The sequence below is a fragment of the Leptopilina heterotoma genome, unplaced genomic scaffold, assembly GCF_015476425.1.
Source record: "Leptopilina heterotoma isolate Lh14 unplaced genomic scaffold, ASM1547642v1 Lhet_54, whole genome shotgun sequence".
NCBI lineage: Eukaryota > Metazoa > Arthropoda > Insecta > Hymenoptera > Figitidae > Leptopilina > Leptopilina heterotoma.
The window spans coordinates 7,055,784-7,082,163 of record NW_025111118.1 but is presented as its reverse complement, the minus strand read 5'-3'; the positions used below and the strand labels follow the sequence as shown (position 1 = coordinate 7,082,163).

The 26,380-nt window shown below is 19.4% G+C and overlaps 1 protein-coding gene across 1 annotated transcript; it reads right to left on the bottom strand.

Annotated features, from left to right (window-relative positions):
* Nucleotides 1-21,467: 21,467 nt before the first annotated feature.
* On the bottom strand, nt 21,468-24,595 carry LOC122508383. The gene is made up of 2 exons (XM_043621683.1): nt 24,473-24,595; nt 21,468-21,872 (listed from the first exon to the last, which is right to left on the bottom strand). The coding sequence occupies exons 1-2, from the start codon at nt 24,482-24,484 to the stop codon at nt 21,582-21,584; spliced, it is 303 nt and encodes a 100-aa protein (XP_043477618.1). The 5' UTR covers nt 24,485-24,595; the 3' UTR covers nt 21,468-21,581.
* Between the last annotated feature and the right edge of the window lie 1,785 nt (nt 24,596-26,380).

Here is a 26,380-nt window from a genome sequence, read left to right as displayed (position 1 = left end):
ACATTATATGTTACATTAAATGAATAGAATTGAGAAAAAGTGGACTTTTTATTTCTTTTTTAAATAATTAATTATATTTGGAACCTAATAATACTTTTTTATTTTTCTAATTTGTTTCTATTTTATTATTTATTTAAATATTTCAAAGTAAACGGAAGTGAAAAAATAAAATAAATATATCTAATACACTGAAATAAATTTGTAATTGAAACAATAATTTAAATATTTGAAGCAAATACCATTAAATTGCCTTAATATTAAAAAAGTATAAAAATATTTTTATTATTTATATTAAACAATTATTTAATCTTTAATTTATTTGAAGCAATCAAATAGTATTTTCTTTAAATACTAAAATTATTGTTTTAAATTCAATTTATTTGTTAAAAATAAAATAAAAATTTAATAATAATAATGATTAGCAATAATAATATAATATAAATAATAGTAAAAATATTATACTTTTTAAAATATTAATATTGTATTGTTATTAAATATTATTATTCAAATAATTAAAATATAATATTATAATAGAAATATAATTATTAAAATACAATTTTCATTATTGTTGGTATAATATTATTTAAATAAATAAATTGAAATTCTCTAAATATAATTTAAAAGTGAAGTGCTTGAAAAAATATTTCTTTTTTACTATGAATAGATAAAAGTGATCTTGTTATTCTTTTCTTTGTAAATTATTATAAAACAAACTGCGATAATTTATTGGTAAAAAATAGAAAGAAAAGAAGTTTATAGTTTCTTGGACAATCATCATCATCATCATCGCCGGACATCCGTTCAAATGAGAGTTCAGCAACCTTGACCTAAACATTACGAAACAACTCTCTCAAAATGAGAACAAAATATAAAACAAAAAAACTTTATGCAGGGGACAAAAATTTCAGAAAAATTTTTTTCTCTCGTTTTTAAATTTTGTTCAGTTCATTCAGCATTTTTTCAAGGGGAAATTATTTATTTATACGTCCAATATTGTTTTTTATTTATAAAAAAATAATACTAGACTGAAAAAAAATTATTTGATTTAAATAACATATTATTTTATTTGAATAACTACATAAATTAACTTGAATCAAATTCTAATTTTTATATCTCGATTTTTATTTAAGTCGAATAAATTGTATATTTGAACTAATAAATTCGGTATTTGAAGCAAATTCCATTTATTTGATTTGAATAAAAATTGTTTGATTCAAGAAAATATTTATTTGATAATAAATACTATTTTATTGACTCAAATAAAAATTATTTGATTCAAGTAAATATTTATTTGTTAATAAATACTATTTAATTGACTCAAATAAAAATTGTTTGATTCAAGTAAATATTTATTTGTTAATCGGTTATTTAAATCAAATAAAATTTTTTCTATTAATTATATAATAAAAATTATAATGAAATTCAAAATAATTCATTTAAAAATTTGAAGTCTAATTGAAAATTTAATTACATTGGAATTAAATGTAAAAAAATTAATTAAATGTAAAAAAAAATTAATTAAAATTTAAAAAATTTATAATAATTAAAACTAAAATACAAAAATATTTAATTTAATTTTAATGCAAAATTTATTGAGAGAATAATTTTTTTTTTACAATTCTTCTAAATTTTGAAGAAGAAAAAAATAACAGACACTTATTTTCGTGTTAAATGTAATTTAGGTCAAATGCTATGCTATATAATCAACCGAAAATCCTGATCTCGATGAAGAAGCTAGAACAAAAGAAACGGTCGGCGGGTGAAACAAGGTTTTTGTACATTTACAACAAAAAGAATAAGAATAAAAAACCGGTTATTTACATCCGGAGGAAATGGTATTCGTATGTTTGCGATTTACTTTCTCTGTTTATGGGAAGCATTGAATGAGATAACTTTCTTCCTTCGCGAGACAAAACTGACACCGCACGTTCAAGTCACTGAATCATCAAATTAAGTTCACACACACTCTTCTTAATTACGTTTATCTCACTAACCAATCTATAAAGAAAGTAAAATTATGTGATTTCCATGCAGTGAGCCAGGAGGTCAAGGCTAAAAAATATAACAAGAAAATGGCGAAAACTGCAAATATTTACTAATTTATTTAAATAAATAAGTGAAAAAATGCAAATGTTTATTATTTTATTTAAATAAATGCAAAACTGGAAATATATTTACTTGGAAATAAATATTTACGAATTTATTTAAATAAATGCAAACACTGCAAATGCCTATTAATTTATTTAAATAAATGCAGAACCTGCAAATATTTACGAATTTATTTAAATAAATCCAAAAATTGAAATATTTATTAATTTATTTAAAGTAATGCAAAACTAAAAATATTTACTAATTTATTTAAATAAATAAGTTAAAAAATGCAATTATTTATTATTTTATTTAAATAAATGCAAAAATTGAAATATTTATTAATTTATTTAAAGAAATGCAAAACAGAAAATATTTACGAATTTATTTAAATAAATGCAAAAATTTAAATATTTATTAATTTATTTAAAGAATTGTAAAACTGCAAATATTTACTAATTTATTTGAATAAATGCAAAAATGGAAATATTTATTAATTTATTTAAATAAATGCAAAAATGCACATATTTATTCAATTAACTATAATAATCTTCGTATTTCATTCTTTCATTCTGTCTGTCCACAAAAGTTTTTTAAAAATAAAGAAAAAAAAAAGTTTTTTAAATTCTATTTGTCAATTACAAATTTTAATTGAAAATGAAAATTTTTGAATTTTTAGAAAATAGAGGAAAAAATTATACTCAAAAAAATGTTTTAATTTATTTACGAATTTCTTTAATAATTGCAAAATTATTCAAAAACACCAATAACTTATTTTTTAAATAAATATTTAAATATTATTATTTTTTCATCGGGAATTAAGATTTTTAAAAATTTTAAATTCAAACCTTTTTGAAATTAAACAACTTATAAAAGTATTGTTATAAAACATGAAGACATCGATTGCTCCGAGTCTTCGACTCGGAGTGATGGATTTCTTCATGTTTTATAATAATATAAATTTTATAATATAATTAAAAATTTTTAAACATAATTGAATTATTGCGAAGAAATTTATAAAAAAAAAATTGCAAATAATTGAATTCCTGTCGAATTTTTATTCAAAATAATTAAAATGTTTCTGTACAATTTTATTAAATGTTTTTTTTAGATAATTAAATTCTTTTCGGGAAATTTTATTAAAATAGTATAGATATTGAAAATAATTGAAATTAGGACAAGAATTTTATTATCATTTTGGAAAATAATTGAACTTTAATGAAAAATCTTGTTATTTACAAAGATAATTGGGATTTTGGCGAGAATTTTTTTTTTTAATTTTGAACATAATTGAATTTTATGAAAAGAATTTTATTACTTTTGAAAATAATTGATTTTCTGCAAAGATTTGTAATTCCTCTAAAATTGGATTTTTTTTAGTCAACAAAAATTTGAATTACAATTTTTTAAATTCTATTATTTTTAAAATTGCTAATTTTATTTAAAAAATGAAGTAAAAAATTAGCAAATTGTTGCTAGTTATTTAAATAAATGAATATTTGCATTTTTTGTCCATTTTTTTATATCATATATAAATAGTATTAAATCAATAAATTTAAATTGTTATTTAATTTTGTTTTTGCCACACAGTCAGGAATTTTGACAAAAAATGAAATAAGAATTGGATAAATATTGTGAAATTTAATTTAAAATTCTATATAATCGTTTTTTTTTATAATCATTGTTTTGTTACTGGTTTGTTAAGATTTCGGAGCTCTGAATTATTCGCTCTGTGGTTTTGGGGTTCCGGGAGAAAGTTTTTCGTGGATCTTCGTCCATTCGGGCATAATAATACAATCATTTCGTGAAAAAAAATTGAAGCATAATTATCAAGTGCATTAGTGCACCTATTATAATTCTGCTTCTTTCAGTTTGGAATTTTTTATTGCAAAAATGAATTTTTTTCTGAAAAAATAATATATTTTTAATTTTTGTTAGCAGAAAAATAAAAAAAAAATTTTTTTTTTTAATAGAAAACGAATTTTTTTAATACAAAATTAATTTATTTAATAGAAAGTTATTTTTTTTTATAAGAAAACATCATAAAAATAATTTTTTTGTTAGAAAACGAATTTTTTAAATAGAATTTATATTTTTTATAGTAAAAGATTAGAAAAATAATTTTTTTTAATAGAAAATAATATAAAAATAGTGTTTTTGATAGAATATGAAGTTTTTTAATAGAAATCGAATTTTCATATAAGAAAAGATCATAAAAATAATTTTTTGAATAGAAAATGAATTTTTTTAATAGAAAATGAATTCTTTTTATAAGAAAATAATGAAATTTTTTTTTTTTTTAAATAAAATCAAAGGGAGAGAATTTAGAAAAAGAATAATAAAGAAGAAAAATTGAAACAATATAAGGAAAGTGATAATTTTCATTGGTACCATTTTCATTGAAAGTGGAAAAGAAAAAGTTTTTCTTAAAATAAAAAAGATTATGAAATAATGGATCAAATTTTTAATCGATGATGGATCATATTTCTGAACTGTTAGTATTGCGTCTTCGAAGCGCTGTTACATAAGGGGGATTTCCTCGGCCGTTTATATTCTGGGAATTCTCTGCTCACTATGGGTACATTATATATATCCTGCTAAAAGTGACAGGATTATCTTGACCTAATTTTGCAAATTACTAGGAATTTTTGCGTATTCTTACAAAAAAAAACCACAGAATCAATAATAATAAATTATGTATTATGGCCTAATGCTAATTATTTTTTTTTATTATAAGTATTTCTTCATTTTATACTTTAGACAATATTAAATTTATTTAATTCATAGTTAACGCTTTTGTACAATAACCGCAAGACAATAGAATAATAAATTTTTTAAATGAACAAATTATTTCATTATTTATTTATTATTATTTATATTTAATTATTTATTTGTTAACAGGCACAGAGTGTCCTTTTTGTATTTAAAGTTCTTACAGTAATTTTAGATAAAATTTTAAACAATTAAGAGTAAATTTTAGACTAAATTTAAATTTAAATTGAAAAAAAAATTTAATTTAAATTTAAATTAAAACTAAATTTAAATTTTAGACTACATTGTTATTAAATAACAATTTTCGTAAATTATCCTTAATTTAATGAATATAAATAAATAAATAAATAAATAAATGTGTAAGTAAATGAATAAAGAAATAAATAAAAACACTCGTAAGTAAATAAATATATAAGTAAACAAAAACGTGTAAATAAATTTTTAAAAAGTAAATGCAACGTAATTTATTGACTACTTATAAATTAATAAATATATGAGTATATAAATATGTATATAAATAAATATATAAATAAAAAGTAAACATATATAAATAATTATAAAGCAAATTAAAAATAATTAAAAAGAAGTGGATTTTTTGTCATTGTATATCAAATCGTTTTCGAGTTTGTAACGTCAAAATTCACATTTGAAAACGAAAAACACACTTAAATATACAATAGTTTTTTTTTATAGTCGAATTACATAAGTGTGACAATATCTACGTGATAAAAATCCTAATACGTCTCGAGAAAGTCTTCACATATGATTCCACTTTCCCTCTCGTTATGATTTGTACAGTTCACAACTTATTTTGAAAAAGTCACATTTAAAAAAAAATATTTTAAATATTTAAAAAAAACTCTTTTAAAACAGTAAAAAAATCACTTTTTAATTATTTAAATTATTAGAAAAAATTATTTTTTTCTCTCTAAATTTGCATTAGTAAAAATGTTTACTAACTTCAATTAGTGATCGAATTTTTGATTTTAAATTAATAAATTTTACTAATAAATAGTAACATGTACTAAATTCATTAGTAAAATTTACTAAATTAAAAACAAAATTCCAATCACTAATTCTAATTATTTAACATTTTTACTATTTCAAATTTAGAGAAAAATAAAATTTACTGAATAAAAAACAGAATGTCAGTCATCAATTTTAATTAGTAAACATTTTCACCGTTTCAGATTTAGAGAAAAAAAAATGATTAGTAAATTTTACTAATAAATAGTAATTTTTATTAATTTATTGGTAAATTTTGCAAATAGATTAGTAGCAAATACTATTTATTAGCAAAAATTTACTATTTATTAGTAAAATTTACTAATAAATTACTAGAAAATACTATTTATTAGTAGCAAATACTATTTATTGTGAAAATTACTATTTTATTAATAAATAGTATTTTCTACTAATTTATTAGTAAATTTTACTAATAAATAGTATTTTCTACTAGTAAATAGTACTTTCTACTTAAAAATAGTAATTTCTACTAATTTATTAGTAAACTTTACTAATAAATAGTATTTTCTACTAATAAATAGAATTTTCTACTAATAAATAGTATTTTCTACTAATAAATAGTATTTTTTGCTAGTAAATAATAATTTCTACTATTATTTATTAGTAAATTTTACTAATAAGTAGTATTTTCTACTAATTTATTAGTAAATTTTACTAATAATTAGAATTTTCTACTAATAATTAGAATTTTCTACTAATAAATAGTATTTTCTATTAATAAATAGTATTTTCTACTAATAAATAGTAATTTCTACTAATTTATTACTAAATTTTACTAATAAATAGTATTTTCTACTAGTAAATAGAATTTTCTACTAATAAATAGTAATTTCTACTAATTTATTAGTAAACTTTACTAATAAATAGTATTTTCTACTACTAAATAGTAATTTTTACTAATTTATCAGTAAACTTTACTAATAAATAGAATTTTCTACTAATAAATAGTATTTTCTACTAATAAATAGTATTTTTTGCTAGTAAATAATAATTTCTACTATTATTTATTAGTAAATTTTACTAATAAGTAGTATTTTCTACTAATTTATTACTAAATTTTACTAATAAATAGTATTTTCTACTAGTAAATAGTACTTTCTACTAATAAATAGTAATTTCTACTAATTTATTAATAAACTTTACTAATAAATAGTATTTTCTACTACTAAATAGTAATTTTTACTAATTTATCAGTAAACTTTACTAATAAATAGAATTTTCTACTAATAAATAGTATTTTCTACTAATAAATAGTATTTTTTGCTAATAAATAATAATTTCTACTATTATTTATTAGTAAATTTTACTAATAAATAGTATTTTTTTACTAATTTATTAGCAAAATTTACTAAATCAAAAATCTAATGTCAGTCACTAATTTAAATTAGTAAACATTTTTCCTATTCTAATTTAGAGACTAAGTACTTAAAATATTGAATAGTATCACACCAGCAAAAAAGACTTTTTTTCTCCAAATTTCATCAAATTAATATAAAATTAAAACCACAGTATTTAACCAAAACTGCGCCAATAATGTCAATTTCTAGTTTTTGGGCTATAAATATTTTAACTTTTCAGGTAAAATTTCTACATAAAATATAATAATAAACGCAATATATCGAGAGAGTTTCGTAAATCGTTGATAATATTTAGCTATCCGCCTACGAAAAGAATGAAAAAGGCAAGACGAGATATATGTTATAATGCTACATAAAATATTACACAGTATAAAGTAAAACTACTTTAACTTTTGCGAGTATAATAAACATATTAAATTTTAGATTTCGCTTCATATATGTCTCTCTTTATATTCAGTTTCTCTATTTTCATCATATAATATAATAAAAACTGATATATATGCGTGGATATAATAAATATTAAAAAAAAGAATAAGAAGAAATGTGACTCAAAATTGCTTTCACTATTTTAATTTTCTTTCACTTATATTAATCGGTTTCTATATAAATTTTTAATTGCGACTATATTAATAATTTTATTTTAATTAATTTTTATAGTTTCTGATTTGATGCCTCATTGACTCTCTAAATTTTAATTAGTAAAACATCGTCTACTAATTTGAACTTGTAAACATTTTTACTGCCATTTTTACTACTTCTTGATAAAATTTTACTATTTCAATAAAAAATTTTTTAAATAATTTTTATTGGTTAAAAACAATTAATGTTTAAAATAAATATTAAAATAAATATTCAAACTTTTAATTTTTAACTAAAGTTTTAGTGGAAAATTACTAAGAATTAGCAAAAAGTTTTACTAATAAACTAAATTAGTAATCGACCTCACTAATTTGAATTAGTAAAAATATTTTTTGCTTTTGAATTAGAAAATTTTTCTAAATCCGAAAATTTGAATCAAATTCAAAATTGATTCAAATTTTTGGCATTAATATGATCCAGTATCAATTTGATACTTTCAGGAAAACTGTGAATTAATAATAAAAAAAAAAATTAAAAAATTAAATTATTTTATTATTTTAATTATTTTATTTACTACAAGGAAAAAAACTTCACTTGGAACAGAGATAAGTTTCTCTAAAATAGCGACACTTTTAACTGAAACAACAACTAAATTTCGCTAATTTAGTGAAATTTGTTGCAGTTTTAGGTAAAATTTTTTTTCTGTGCAAATATTTATTAGTTTATTTACTAAATTTATTAATTATTGTTGTTTAATTGTTGAAACATGTAAAGAGCGCCTCTTCACTGATATGCTAAGAAGTTTAAAAAATTTTTCAAATTAGTTGATAAATATTATTAATATTTTCAATTATACCCAGGTGAGGTAAAATAAAAATTAAATCTCTTGTAGCTGGTGAAGGTAAAATATATCGTCAAAGGTAAAAGAAGAAATAAACTTTATCTTGGACGATGCAATATTTGAAGTTATCTGTATGGTTTTCAGATGGATGGCGCTCTCATTGTAGAAGAGAAAACTTCACATTTGAAAATAAACATTTATTTATACAATAATTGAAAAAAATATAATTTAAAAAGAAAATTTAAATTCGATTTATTTTTATTTCAATCAAAATTTATAACTTTTAATTATTAACATAATTTAATTAATAACTTTTCTAATTATATTTCCTTTCGAAAACGAAATAAACTTTGAATTTTAAGTAGAACATGAATTTTATGCTCAGACACGGATTACATTAAAAAAAGTTATTTAATTCTAATAAACGATTTCTTTTCTATTCCAAAAAATATTAAAATAATTTTTTATTTGAATCAATTAAATCGTATTTTGCTTCAAATACTGAAATTATTAATTTAAATTGTACAATTTATTTGATTTAAATAAAAATCGAGATAAAAATTATTTGATTCAAGTAAATAATAATAGTAATAAGACAAAAAATATTTAAGTAAAACATGAATGTTATTGACAGACGCCGTTTTATACGCAATTTTTTTTCTCTTTTAATTTTTACTTTTACGGAGTTGAATTAACTTTAGTTACTAAAATTAGTAATGCAAAAATAATAAAAGTAATAATATAATATTTTTAAAAATAATAAAAATAATAATTATCATATTTTAAAAAATAATAAAAGTAATAATATAATATTTTAAAAAATAATATTATAAAATAAAAATTAACAATAATTTATTAAGTAGCAACAATTAAATAACTTCTATTTTACTAACCTAACTTCTTACATACTTTTTTTAAAATAAAATTAGCAATTTTAAAAATAATAAAACGTAAAAAATTTTAATTCAAATTTATTTTCATAAAAGTAAAATATGAATTGGAATATAGTTTTAATATCATTATAACTATATAATAATCATATAATCTGACGCACATGGAATTTAGGTAAAAATCAGGGATATTTATCATTAAAAGTAGTAAAAAAATTAAATTTTTAGAATTCATAAAAAAATTCTGAATGTTTGGGCCTTTTTTGTTTACCTTACAAACTATTGAAATTATTATTATTATTATTATAAAGATTTAAAAAAAAATCTCGATAAAATCCCAATTATCATTATAAATAATCAAATTCTTCTTCACACGGAAAGAAAAAGTCCGTCAACCATTAATGGATTAGTATATTACTTTGAGACGGGACACTTTTTCCGTTGATGGTTACTTAACTTTACTTAACGATTGAAAACGAGTCATGGATTGATTAGAATGCCAGTATGTGACCAATTGTTTTAGATTTAATGCTGAATTATTATCAATGGCTGTTTGAATGTTTACGAATCATTAGTGAAAGTTTGTGAAACGTTAGTTGACTCGTATTCTAAATCGGTGCTCTTCACTAGCGCATTGTTGCGCAGTGTACCGATGCGCATTTCTTCCGGTTTCTCTATAGTCCATGTGTTTTTGCTGTCTGCTATACATATCCCTATATACTATTATGTGTAATGTGAATATTTAACTTAACTAATAATTTGCAGTTGAATTGCGTCTAGAAATTGACCTCGATAAAAATATATTTTCTTTTATATTTCTCGCTAATTAAAAAGTAGTTATTAGTGCAAAATCATTTCTCACAAGTTGTGAAAAATTTTGTTATTTGGTATATAAGAACAGTTCGCTTCTAAACTTAAAATGTTATAAGTGTGCGTTTCTACGTGTAGTTATTATAAGTGCGAAAATGTGTTGGAAAATGTGTTGGTCTAAAAGCGTCTAAGAGTGTAAATAAAATATCGGAACTGTGCAACGAAAAAAATGTTTTCATTCTGTACCAAATAGTGTCTAAAATTAGGGATAATTCTGAAAGAAGTTGAATTTTTTGAATGCTTTTGATAGTCATCGAAAATTTAATAGACAGTTTTCTAAATTTTAGTGAACGAGTTTTATATATTGATGACAGTTTTCTAAATTTTAGCAAGCAACTCGTCACTGATTGTGACTCAAAGTATGTTATCCATTCAATGATTTTGTGTCCCGTCTCAAAGTAATATACTAGTCTATTAATGATTGACGGACTTTTTCTTTCCGTGCAAAATTCAATTATTATTTTCAAAAATTTTCCTCATTTCAATAATTTTCAATATCTCTACTATTTTAATAAAACTACCGAAAAGAAATCAATTGAAATTTTTTTTTAAATTGTACGCAAACATTTAATTATTTCCATAAATAATAATAATTTCACAGGAATTTAATTATTTACAAATTATTTATAACTTTCTTCTCAATAGTTCAATTATTTTCATAATTATAATAAAAACTCATCGGAGAATTTCAATTATTTTTAATACAATTTTTAACAAATTCCTTGAAAAATGTAACTATTCTTAAAAATTTTATTAAAATTCTTAAAAAAGATTCAATTATTTAAAAATTTAGTAATAAAATTCTTTATAAGAATTAAATTCTAAGAAACATTCAATTATTCAATAAATAATTTACGTTTGTATTTAAATAATTGAATTCTCGTAGAATTTTCTAATAAAAATTGATTTATAAAAATGAATTTTAGTTAAAATTTGAGATAATAATTGAATATGAAAATAATTTTGAAGAAGTTACAGTAACAATATTCTTATAATAGAAAATAATTATTTTATCTCTCGGACATCTTTTATTATTATAAAAAATGAAAAAATCGATCACTCCAAGTCGAAGACTCGGAGCAATCGATATCTTCATGTTTTATAACATTTTAAAGTTATTTAATTTCAAAAAGGTTTAAATTTGAATGTTTTGAAGAATTTTAATTCCTACAGAAAAATAATAATAATTAAATATTTATTTAAAAATGAAGTTATTCATGTTTTTGAATAAGTTTGCAATTAAAGAAATTCGTAAATATATATGTAACAAAACATTTTTTTGAGTAAAATTTTTTCCTTTATTTTCTAAAAATTCAAAAATTTTCATTTTCAATTAAAATTTGTAATTGACAAATAGAATTTAAAAAACATTTTTTTCCGTTATTTTAAAAAAACTTTTAATTTTATTAAAACAATTGTAATTAAGATAAATAGAAATGATGTAAATTATTTCCTTATGAAAATTGAAAATTTTTTAGAAAAATATTAAGTAACAGGGATATGTAATGTTTCTTTTCTCAAAATAAAGAAATGAGTTTGTGAATAATATTGTTATTGAGAAATAAAAATTATGCATAAATTTATTTTATTTATTTTCTATTTCTTAATCATAATTTTTTAACAATTTTCTATTTTTTGTTAATAAAAATGAGAAATGGGTATATTTTTCATTTGTTAATCATAATTTTTTTTTCTATTTTCTATTTTCTAATATTCTTTATTACGAATCATAATTATTATGAAATAATACCTGTATATTTTCGATTTGTCAAACAATTTTTTTTAAAGAAAAATAAAACAAAAGCATGCACAAAAACCAACTTTAAACTGCGGACAGAATGAATGAAAGAATGTGAAAGATTAATAATTATAGTTAATAATAATAATAATAATAATAATAATAATAATAATAATAATAATAATAATAATAATAATAATAATAATAAATGAGAGTATTAATAATAGTATTTTCTTACAGAATAGAAATAAAATTCCTAAATTTTAAGTAGAATATGACTGTTATTGTCAGACACAGTTGTACGCAATTTTTTTCTCTTTCAATTTTAACTTTTAAGGCGTTGGATTAATTTTAGTTATTATTATCAGTAAATACAAAAATGATAAAAATAAAATAATAATATTATTTAAAAAAATAATATATTATAAAATAAAAATTAATATTAATATTAGTAAGAGTATTGATAATAGTATTTTCTTACAGAAAAGAAATAAAATTTCTCAATTTTAAGTAGAATATGAATGTTATTGTCAGACACAGTTGTACGCAATTTTTTGTTCTCTTTCAATTTTTAATTTATTTTATTTAATCTAATTTAATTTACAATAATTACAGTTGACAAAAAGAGACCCTTTATGGAATTAAGTGTAAAATAAAGTACATTGTATAAAAAGAAAGAAAATTAAAAAAATTCTGGATGAAGCTAAATATTGTTTGGCGTGATTATACTAAACATTGTATTTGTAAATTTTTTTTATTGAAAATTTTTTTTATTAAAAATTTTTCTTATTGAAAATTTTCTTGTATTGTAAATATTTCTTTTTGTCTAATAAGATGAGAGAGTAGAAAAATAATTGTATTTTCCACTCTTTGTTCAAGTGAATTAAACAGTTTTGACTTTGGACCAAATAAAAAAAATGTTTCCCAAGTACATTTATAAATATATATATATAATAAAAGAATCATGTAAAAGTCGCTGAACAAATTTCTTTTTATTATTTATTTTATTGCTTACAACACAAAATCAAGATTGAGACTGATTAAAAAGAAATTCTTACGTTTTACTTCGTTTTACAAGTTTTTAATTTCCCATCTGACGGGAGAGATAAAACAAGTTATAAGAGCGTGTCTTGCCAGAACTTTCGTTTTCTACTTGAAAATTTCATGTAAAATATCTCGCATAAATATTTTTGTAAAAAAAAAATAATATTAATAATAATAATAATAATAATAACAAGAACAATAATGAAGCCAGAGGTATAAATTGTGACGTTAATGAGAAAATAATAAAGTTATGATCTTGAAGTCAACAATTTGTTCATCAATTTTCAGTGCATATACAGGCACCACGCCTCAATGTGTCCTTGATAAATAATTATATCAGAATAATTATATCGGCAATGGAAATCAACAAAAGTATCTTTATTCTTTATACATTATTAACATGTTTTTAATCGTTTTTACGGAAAGATATTGTGAAACAGCAACAACAACCGCAGAATAAAAATAATGTCTGGACAAAATTTTAATTAAAAGAATATAATGATTTGCATTTTGAGAATCACAAATATTCTTATTTCTTTAATTGAACCATTTTTTTATCGATTATCTAAAGGAGAAATTCTCTTATAATTAAAAGTTATTGCTCGCGTGTTTATTCTTTTTATTTATTTTTCTTATTGAATATTTTTTTATTTTATTCTTTTTATTTTTCTTATTAAACATTTTTTTTTATTTTATTCTTTTTATTTATTTTTATTCTCTTTATTTTTCTTATTGAACATTTTTTTTATTTTATTCTTTTTATTTTTCTTATTAAACATTATTTTTTATTTTATTCTTTTTAGTTTTCTTATTGAACATTTTTTTATTTTACTCTTTTTATTTTTCTCATTGAACAATATTTTGTTTATCGTGTGCTTTTTTTTTTTATTGAATATATTTTATACAGTATCGTCTTCAAATCTAAATAATATATGCGAAAAGAAAGATGATTAATTTTGTATATATATATTTATTTGTGCGCAGAGTGTGCGTAAAAATTTATTGCAAGCAAGAAAAATAATTATAAGCTAGCAAACGAGAATATAATTTACCAATACACGAACATTTTCTTGTTTCTTCGATTAAATCGATGAATGGAGAGTACAATTTTTTTTAAACTGTATATATAATGGTTACACATAGAAATTACTTAAGTGACCTTCAATATTGTGAAATCGTCTTTGTGTAGGTCGTTTGATCGAGGGCGTGAATTATTTTCACGCATTAAACTTTTTTTTTGCATTGTATATTTATAGGAGTAGTGTGTATACAATATCTAGTGTACATTTGTTTCTATTGAGAAAATTAACTATTTTAATTTTTAAATGATAATCAAGAAAAAATCATTTCCAATTGAGGATTCGAAGATTTTTTCTTTCTTTCTTTAAAATTTTTTTTTCTTATTAAATTAAATTTCGTTTGAACTATTTTAAGAATTTTTTTTTAAATTTTATTCTATTTTCATTGTATTTATTTTACCTTAATTATATTTTTTATTAATAGAATAAAAAAACACAGGAAAAGAAATTTATTTGATTTAAATAAATAATTACTTGTATTATATTATGAAATAATTTAAATTGACAAAATAATCAAATAAATATCAAATATTTACTGAATTTGACAAAAGCAGCTTTTAATTTCATTTTTTAAAATTATTTTCGGGAATTTAATTATTTTCAAAAAAATTTTAATTATACAAATTTTTCAAAAACTTTATTTTTTTTGGAATTTCTACATTAAATTATTTAAAAATTCAATAATTTTAGTTAAACAAATATTTAAAAACTTATTGTTATTTATTTTAATTAAAATTTCAAATAATCTCAATGTAAAACCTTTTTGAAATTTAATTATTTCCAAAAATTACAATTGCAATTTTTCCAAAAGTCAATTACTTTTCAGAATTTTTAAATAAAATTATTCAAAAATTTAATAATTTTAAAAGCAGAAAATAATATATTAATAATTTTTTTAAACAAACATTGAAATATTTTAACATCTATTTCAATTACTATTTAATTATATTATTTCTTACATTTTTTCAGAATTTCTAAATAAAAATTTTCTAATTTCAATTTTTAAAACAGAAATTTTTTAATTTTAGGCCAATTTACTGTCTTGAGGAAAATTAAAAATAAACCTAAAATTTTAATAAAATTCTCTACAAGAATTCAATTATTTTTAATTAAGTAATAAATTTTTCCCAGGAATTGAATTTTAAAAACAATTTTTAATATAATTAGTTGTAAGAATTCAATTATTTTTATAAATTTTAATAAAATTCTTTACAAGAATTCAATTATTTTCAAAAATAATAATAAATAATAAAAATAATTTTTAAAAAATTTTTAATTAAATAATAATCAAACCGTTTATTTGATTCATTTAAGTATTTTTTTGGGATAAAAAATAATTATTACGATTACAAATTATTTTTGTGTCTCATTGCAAATAAAGAAACTGGGTCAGAATTTGTGAAATTTTTACGAAAAATAAAATGTTTTTTGTTTTAAATCGAAATGTTGAAAAAACTTTTTTATTTGTCCTTGGGAATGTGTCTACCAAAGAACAGAAAAAACCTTTTTTTTTATAAAAGTTACTGCAAAATGGATTTTTTTTGCAACTTTTTAAACAAAATTTTATTTCTCCTAAATGAATGAACCGATTTAATAATAATGAACCAAGCGGAAATATTTAAAGGGGATAACATACACTTTCGTTTAGAATTAGAAATTATTTAAAATTATTTTTTAACAAATATTTAATAAATTGTTTATAAACAATTTATTGTTGTAATGTTCTGCGCCTTTTAAAAATTTGAAAAAAATCTCAGCATACAATTAAAACTATAGGGAATCAAAATCCGTTAAGAAAATTTAGGAGCGACAATTATTTTATAATTTATAAGGTTATATTATATTATATTTTTTCATGATTCATAATAAATTAATATTAGAAATTTTTATTTCTTAAAAACAATATTGTTCACAAACTCGCATTTTTTTATTTTGGAAAAAAACATTACATATTCCCCTTTCTTAATATTTTTGTAGAAAATTTTCAATTTTCATAAGGAAATAATTTACATTATTTCTATTTATCTTAATTACAATTGTTTTAATAAAATTGAAAGCTTTTAAAATAAAAGAAAATAATGTTTTTTAAATTCTATTTGTCAATTACAAATTTTAATTGAAAATGAAAATTTCTGAATTCTTAGAAAATAAAGAAAAAAATTTTACTCAAAAAAATGTTAGCTCTTACATTTATTTACGAATTTCTTTAATTGCAAAATTATTCAAAAACATCAATAACTTCTTTTTTAAAATAAATATTTAATTATTATTATTTTTTCCATAGGAATTAAAATTCTTCAAAAGATTCAAATTCAAAACTTTTTGAAATTAAACAACTTATAAAAAATTGTTATAAAAAATGTTCGACAGATAAAATAATTATTTTATATTATAAGAATATTGTTATTGTAACTTCTTCAAAATTATTTTAATATTTAATTATTATATAAAATGTTAACTAAAATTCATTTTTAAATCAATTTTTATTAGAAAATTCTACGAGAATTCAATTATTTAAATGCAAAAGTAAATTATTTATTGAATAATTGAATGTTTCTTAAAATGTAATTCTTATAAAGAATTTTATTATCAAATTTTTAAATAATTTATTTCTTTTGACGTTTTATTATTTATGAAAATAATTGAATTATTATGTGATGAAATTGAATAAATAATTGAATTCTTGGGAAATTTTTATTATTTATGAAAATAATTGAATTAATGCGAAAAAATTTAAAAAAAAATTGTAAATAATTGAATTATTGCGATGATAATTATAAAAAAAATGGTAAATAATTGAATTCCTGTGGAATTTTTATATTTATGAAAATAATATAATTAAATGTTTACGTAGAATTTTATTATAATTTTTAAAATAATAATTGAATTCTTTTGGAAAATTTTATTAAAAAAGTTGATATTGAAAACCATATTGAATTGAGGAAAATTTTTGAAAATAATTGAATTCTTTTGACCAATTTTAATAAAATTTTTTAAGAATTGTTACATTTTTCAAGGAATTTGATTAAAATTGTATTAAAAATAATTGAAATTCTTGCGATCAGTTTTATTATTTATGAAAATAATTGAATTATCGAGAATAGATTTATTATTTACGAAAATAATTGAATCCCTGTGAAATTTTTATTCTTCATGAAAATAATTGAATTATTGCTAAGAAATTTGTAAAAAAAAATTTGTGAATAATTGAGTTCCTGTAAAATTATAATTATTTATGGAAATAATTAAATGTTTGCGTACAATTTAAAAAGAAATTTTTTAAATTGTTTTTCTTTTCGGTAGTTTTATTAAAATAGTAGAGATATTGAAAATTATTGAAATGAGGAAAATTTTTTAAAATAATATTTCAATTTTGAAGAAGGATTTTTTGTTTGTTTATAAAGATAATAATTTGGATTTTGTCGAGATTTTTTTTGTAAATTTTGAACTTGTAATTGAATTTAGTGATAAGAATTTTATTACTTTTGAAAATAATTGAATCTCTGCAATAATTTCTAACTTTTTAAAATTCAATTTTTTTTAGTGTTTTAACTAAAATTTTTCTATGAATCCATTATTTTTAATAATTAATTAAATATATATTGTCAAATTTAACTAATTTTAGAAGATTTTGAATTATTAAATTTTTTCAAAAATTTAACTTCTTTAAAATTTCTTATTATAAATTCATTCAAAATTGAAATTTTATAAAATTTAAAATTAAATCCTTTTGAAGTTCAATTATTTATGAAAATTGTAAACGCAACTCTTTTAAAATTGAATTTATTTTGAAATATTTTAGTAAAATCATTCATTTAATAATTTATAGATCATTATTTCATGATAGTTGTTCAAGATTTAAGTTTTTTAAAAAGAAATTATTGTCAGAAATTGAAAAAAGAAGGTTTTGTATTATTATTTTTGGTAATTTCATAGTTTATGAGGCAAAGAAAAAAGACACAAAAATTCAGAATTTTTTTATGAATTCTAAAAATTGTTTTTTTAGTACTTTTAATAGAAATCTCTCATTTTTTCCTGAATTCCCTGTATCAGAATATATGATTATTATATAGTTATAATAATATTAAAACTATTTTCCAATTTATATTTTATTTTTATGAAAATAAATTTAATTTAAAAATTTTTACGTTGTATTACGTTTAACAATTTTTAAAATTTGCTAATTTTATTTTAAAAAGTGAGTAAAAAGTTAGCAGCGCGAATTGTTGCTAGTTATAACATTATTTTCAACTACGAAATAAACAAAACACTGTCGAATTAACTATTTTTCGTGAAAATTTCACGAATTCTAACCCAACTATAGAAATAAAATAATTTTTATAAAAATATTATTAATTTTTAATTTAATTTCTTCGTTTAGTCCACGTTTATAATTTAATTTAAATTATATTTTTTCTACATAAAGCGAAGATGTAGATTAATTTTCAAAGTGAAAAAAAAAATTCACGAAAGATGATAATTTATCGAAACGAAAGATATTTGCTTTATTTGCTTTTTTTCTTGTTTTTCCGTTTTTGAAATAGTTTACTGGTTTTGCAAATAAAAAAAAAGTAATGTTTCGTTTTACATATGGTAGATATATAGTGAAAAAGTATATAAATACAAGAACTAGTTGGGAAAAAGAGAGATATATATACAGGGTGTATATGTGCATCGCTTTACTTCGCGTCGTCCTTTCGTTCATTCACCTGGGACCAGGGACCTTGGTTTCCCTGTAGATGATATTGAACGAGACCAAGTGAGAGAGAGAGGAAATGAGAAATGGCAGCGGAGTGGAGGAAAAAGGAAGAAAGTTTTTCAAGGTTACACGGAAGAAAAAGAGATATTATATACCTACGTAAATTCTACGTCACACAATTTACCTTTGTCTTTTGTTCTAGAAAATATCGATTATAAACTCTCTATACGATTTTTTTTCTCCTCTCTCCCTTTTTTATTCATCATAATACATTTTTTCACATCCATGACATTTTCCATATATAGAAAGAGAAAAAAAAAGAGAAAAACTTTTATCGATTTTTCCACTTTATTGAGAGTGAAAAAAAATTATTGTTCCATTTTTTAATTAATTGAAAATTATTATTTTTCAATAAGAAATTATTATTTATTCCATTTTTTATTCAGTTAGAAATTTCTATTTCATTTTTCATTCAACTAGAAATTATTATTATTCCATTTCTTATTCAATTAGAAATTATTATTATTCAATTGTTTATTCAATTAGAAATTATTATTATTCCATTTCTTATTTAATTGTTATTTGTATCAAATAAATTTTCTTTTGGAAAAACTTTTTTTTGTAGAAACTAGAAAAAAATTTTCAGGACTTTGCTACAGCCTTATATTATTTTTTAGTGGTGAAAAAAAAAATTTTTAATGTAGTATTTATTTTATAGATTATTTGAAAATTATCGGACATTTTAACTTGTCGTGAGAATATCAAAGAAAAATACAAAAACGATGAGAAAGTGTAGTTAGTTCCAGGGGTATATATATCTCAGACAAGCCTTGTTAAAACCCTTTGAACGTAAATCTTTTTAACTAATGCATTCCCTTGACACAAGAGCTAACTTATTTCAAACAGAATCAAACTTGTTTCTCTTATAAAATTTATTGACAGTATTAAAAAAATTAGAAACAAAAATTTTTTTTTACAATTTTTAACATTTTTATTCAATAATAAAAATAAATATAATATATCTGATAATTAATAATATAAAATAATCAATATTTACAATAATATTCGATTATTTAATATTTAAGTTATTATAATATGAATAAAATAATAAATAGAATTTTTTAATTATTTATACATTTCAACGAACTTACAAAAATATTTTTAAAAAAATTAACAAATAAAAATGAATAAAATAATTATTAAATTATAACTTTTCTAAATTTATGTATATTTTTTTCTGTTCTAAAAAGAAGACAATTTTAGAAAAGTTATAATTTAATAATAATCATTTTATTTATTTTTTAATTTATTTTTATAATTATTTATTTATTTATTTAAACGTACAATTAAAAAATTATAATTCCATTTTTGTAATAAAATTTTTGAACTGGTGTTTAAAAATTTTATTACAAAAATGGAATTATAATTTTTTAATTGTACGTTAATATTAAATGTAAATATTAAATAATTAATATTTACAATAATATTCAATTATTTAATATTTAAGGCATTATAATAAATACAATAATAAATAAATTTTTTTAATAATTCACACATTTCAACGAACTTACAAAAATATTTTTTAAAAAAATAATAAAAATAATAAAAAAAAATGAATAAAATGATTATTAAATTATAACTTTTCTAAATTTATGTATATTTTTTTTTATCCTAAAAAGAAGCCAATTTTAGAAAAGTTATAATTTAATAATCATTTTATTCATTTTTATTTATTATTTTATTTTTTAATTTATTTTCATATTTATTTATTTATTTAAACGTACAATTAAAAAATTATAATTCCATGTTTGTAATAAAATTTTTTAATTGTACGTAATAAATAAATAAATAATTATGAAAATAAATTAATAAATGAGAAGTAAATACAAATTTAAGAAAATAAATATAAAGTGAATATTAAAGTAAATTTATAAATAAGAAGTAAATAAAACAAATTAACTAATTAAATAAAAATTATAAATAAAAAATGAATTAACAAAAAAAAATTTAATTAATAAATAAAAAGTACATAAGAAAATAACTAATAAATAAAAAGTATAAATAGAATAAATTAATAAAAAAATTAATTAAGAAAGTAAATTATAAAATTAATTATAGTAAACAAATGGTAAATATAAAAATAAATTATTGATTAAAAAGAAAATATAAAAGGAAATTAATAAACTAAGAAGTAGAATTTTTTTTTTTTTTTGAAATGCAAATTTATTAATCTCTCGAAATTAACAGTCTGTTTCTCCACACACACACACACGCGCGCTCAATTCCGTCAGTCTATTCAGGACACGAAAAATCATCATTTTCTGACAAAGATATTGAAAAATAATTTCAAAATTTTGAAATTAAAAAAAAATTTTCAATATCCATTTTCATACATGAAATAATAATGACACTATTTTTTCGATGATTAGTCCTAAAAACTACCAACATTGACTCATCGACAATCGACAAATTTTGTTTTTGTCAAATAAAATTTTCATTTTCAAAAAAAAAAAAAAAAAAAAAATTGTAAAATTTACAAATAAGTCAGGTTTGATGATTTTGGATGATGACAGGGAGGATTTTTTTTATTGTCGAATTTAGTGCAAATAGATGGGCTGGTTGTAAGCAAGGCCATAGGAGTATGTAAGTGGAACGGAATGTAGAACTGGAGCCGCACTGTGAACGATGGAATTTCCGTGAGCTTCAATGGTTTTTTCTCCTAAGAGTGAGACTCCTGCGACTCCATGAACGGCGTATGGGGCTGCTGCGTGCACCACACTATTTCCATGAGATTCAATTACTTTTTCCGACACAATATCAGAAATGATGGGAGAGAAAATTGCTCCTGGCTTGGCGACAACAACAGCCGCGAGGCACAACAAAGCTACCTGAAAAACGGAAGCAAACATTTTTTTATTATCCACTCAATTAAATAGAGAAATTAAATTAAATTCCTTTTTTTTGTATTTAATTCTCAATTTTATTTATTTATAATATTTTTACTTTTTTCATAATAATATGACAATAATAACAATATTTTTTTCTCCTTTTCTTTACTCTACAAGTTCTGTACTAATAACAATTTTTTTTATTCAGAAAATTTTTTGTTTTCTATTTGGTTAAAAAAATTCTAATAATTAAAAATATAGTCATTATTTTTTAATAAAATGTAATTGTTTTGTACGTAGGTCCTTTTTCCTTACAAAATAATTGAAATTAATTCAAAATAATAATAATTGGAAACTAAAAGCAATTATTTATTTTTGTGATAAACTTCAATTGTTTTGTATTTGGTTCTTTTTTATTATAAAATAATTGAAAAAAAAATTAAGAATTGAAAATAATAATCAATTATTTTTAATAAAATTGAATTATTTTGTATTTTAGGCCCCTTATTGCAAAATAATTGAAAATAATTGAAAATAATTGAAAATAATTGAATATAATAATAATTGAAAACTGAAAAAACAATTATTTATTTTTTGTAATAAAATTCAATTGTTTTGTATTTAGGCTCTTTTTATTATAAAATAATTCAAAATTTAAAATAATCAATTCATTTTCAATACATTTAAATTATTTTATATTTAGTTGCTTTTTATCATAAAATAATTGAAAACAATTAAAAATTGTAGATAATCAATTATTTTTTTAAAAAATGTACTTATTTTTGTATTTAGGCCCTTTTTACAAAATATTTCAAACCATTTGGAAACTGAAAATAATCAACTATTTATTCTTTGTTATAAAATTCAATTGTTTTTAATTTGGTCCTCTTTATTATTAAATAATTGAAAATAATGAAAACTACAAATAATTTAAATTAAAAGTACCTAATTAAAAATTAAAGATAATCAATTAACTATTTTTTAATAAAAATTTAACTATTTTATTTATAAACCTTTTTTCATTACAAAACTAATTAGAAATAATTAAATTTTAAAATAATTAAAAATTGAAAGTAATCAATTAATTGGTTTTAACGAAAATTAAATTATTTTATGTTTAGGCCCTTATTGTAAAAAATTAATTAAAAACTGAAAATAACCAACTACTTATTTCGTAAAAGAATTCAATTATTTTATTGTGATTTTGCCCCTTCTTAATGCAAAAAAATTGACAATAATTGAAATTAACAAAATACTTTATAATAATTAAAATTAAAAATAATTGAAAAATAATTGAAATTATAAAATAATTGAATTTAAAAACAACAGAATAATTGAAATTGAAAATAATTTATGTTAACAAAATGATTGATAATAATTTAAATTAAAAATAATAATTGAAAATAATTTAAATTAAAAATACTTCAAAATAATTTAAGTTAAAAATAATTAAAAATAATTGTAAAATAATTGAAAATAATTGGAATTAATTGAAATTAGAAAATAATTGAAAAATAATTGGAATTAATTGAAATTAGAAAATAATTGAAATTAAAAACAACAGAATAATTGAAATTGAAAATAATTTATGTTAACAAAATACTTGATAATAATTGAAATTAAAAATAATTAAAAATAATTGAAAAATAATTGGAATTAATTGAAATTAAAAAATAATTTAAATTAAAAACAACAGAATAATTGAAATTGAAAATAATTTATGTTAACAAAATACTTGATAATAATTGAAATTAAAAATAATTGGAAATAATTTAAATTAAAAATACTTCAAAATAATTTAAGTTAAAAATAATTCGAAATAATTTAAATTAGAAAATAATTGAAATTAAAATTATTTGAAAATAGTTGAATTTAAAAAGAACAGAATAATTGAAATTGAAAATAATTTATAATTAACAAAATACTTGATAATAAATTGAACTTAAAAATAATTTAAATTAAAAATTCTTCAAAATAATTTAAGTTAGGAAATAATTGAAACTAAAGTTAATAGAAAATAATTTAAATTAAAAACAACATAATAATTGAAATTTAAAATAATTTAAGTTAACAAAATACTTGATAATAATAAAAATTAAAAATAATTGAAAACAATTTAAATTAAAAATAATTTAAATTAAAAATACTTCAAAATAATTTAAGTTAAAAATAATTGAAAATAATTAAAATTAAGAAATAATAACAAATAATTTAAGGCAAAAATTATAAATTTTTACAAACAAAAATTGTAATGTATAAGAACAAGTAATTTAATTTTTGATGGGAGACGAATTAATTTGCAATTTCTGCGATATATAAAAACGAGAGTCAAGAAACGATCACCCATGTGGAAACACTTTGCTTAACTACGACGATCGCATGGCAAACCGTTCTCACCACTCGATGTTATATATATATTTTTACAGAAATTAAAAAAGCATTTAAAATTTTTTTTCCCAACACTTTTTTGATTGAGTTGATTTCAATCAAAAATAAAATAATTTTAGAAAATTTTGGAATTCAAATTTTGGATTTTTTTTTATAGACACAAAAATTGACAATTAATTATTGAATAATTTGAATTAATTTTTGAAACTCACAAACTTGAACATGTCGATTGTTTAGTGTATCTGGGAGTTTTACAGACTGATCTACTCGAAGGGTCTTAACACAAGTTTATATAGGAAAACACTTCCGTGCATTGTGATGACCTTCAAAATTCCTCCTCTAGTGGACACACCGCACCATGGGCTTTCTCCTCAAATGATTATTTTCATATACATATGTATTATATTACCACGTGCAGCAATGCACAAAACCACAATACTTAAAATTGTGTACAAAAAAAAATTTCAATTCTTTTTTTAGATTACAATTTTTTTTTTTTGTTTACAAAAATTTTATATTACACACGAGATAAAAAACTGGTTTAAGTATGATTGATTTCAATATTTTTTATTTTTTTGTTTCTTTCAGTGTATAATAAAAATATTATACACTAAAAAAATTTATTTGATTCAAATAAATTAGTTCTCTAATTGTCAAATAAATATTCACTTGCACCAAATAATTTTTAATTCAAATGAATTTTTGATTCAAGTTAATCATATTTGAACCAATAATTTCAGTATTTGAAGAAAATATAAATTAATTGACTCAAAAATTATTTAACTGATTTTGAATTAGTATCTAACTTTTTGCTTTTAAATTCGTAAATTTTATTAGTAAATTAGTAGAAATTATTATTTATTAGTAAAATTTATTAATTCAAAAGCAAAAAAAGTTAGTTACTAATTCAAATTAGTAAACAATTTTAATTTTTACTAATTTTAAATTTACATCATAATTTATTTTTTAATTTTCCCTTATTGCAGCCAGAGAAAAATTTTATTTAAACCAAATTTATATTTTTTTTAATTAGTTAATTAATTAAAATTTTTTTTTGCATAAATTTTTTTATTTAATAATTATTTTATTTGTACTTATTTTATATTTGTACATATTTTTATTTGTATAAATATTTTTTTATGTACGGATGAAAAGAGTATATAAATGATAAATGAATTAAAAAGTAGAAAATTATTATTAATAGATAATAATAGAAATTTCCAAATTTTTATCACGTAAATGATAAATGAAGATCAAAAATAATTTTACCCTTAAGGGGACATTCCAGTTCAAAACAGGCAAAAAGAAGGCTTTTTTAGTGTATATTATTAAAATAACTATGACATTTATTTAAAAAATTTCTTTTACATGTAATAAATAATTTATTTAAGAATTTGTAAAAAAAAAAAATTTTCATTTTTATTTCAAAATGGCGGCGATATACGCCATTTTTGAAAATGCCCATTTTCGGTGGTACGATCGATTCCAAACTTTCTAAAACAGATAAAACCAAAAAAGAAGTGACATTCTCTTCGTTAGATATTTCTCCAGGGGTGGAACCTCAAAAAAGTAAAATTTTCCTCCCCTTCTTTTTTTTAGGGCACTTTTTCCCCAAAACATGAAAAAAACACATGTTTTTATTCAGAATTTCTCTTATAGAAAACAAAGGAGCCGCAAATTTTCCAGTTTTTGAGGTTCCACCCCTAGCCATGATGATAATAAATCAAACGCAATTTGGTTTTTCAAAATTGGTTCAGTAGAACTCGAGCTATCACTTGTACCAGTTCAAAAAAGTACATTTTGAGAAAAACACACTTAAAGTTTTGGTTAGATAAGTTAGCACATATACCTCAAGTTAAATCGAAAAAATCAAGTTATTTTGCTAGAAAATCGTTACTCGGGGGTTTTCGAGGTCGCTGATTACGAATCCGATATCGATTTTTCGAAATTCAAAATGGCGGATTCAATATGGCGAACGATTTTTTAAAAAAATTACCCGATTGGCTTGAAAATCGTTACTCGGGGGTTTTCGAGGTCGCTGATTACGAATCCGATATCGATTTTTCGAAATTCAAAATGGCGGATTCAAAATGGCGAACGATTTTTAAAAAAAACTACCC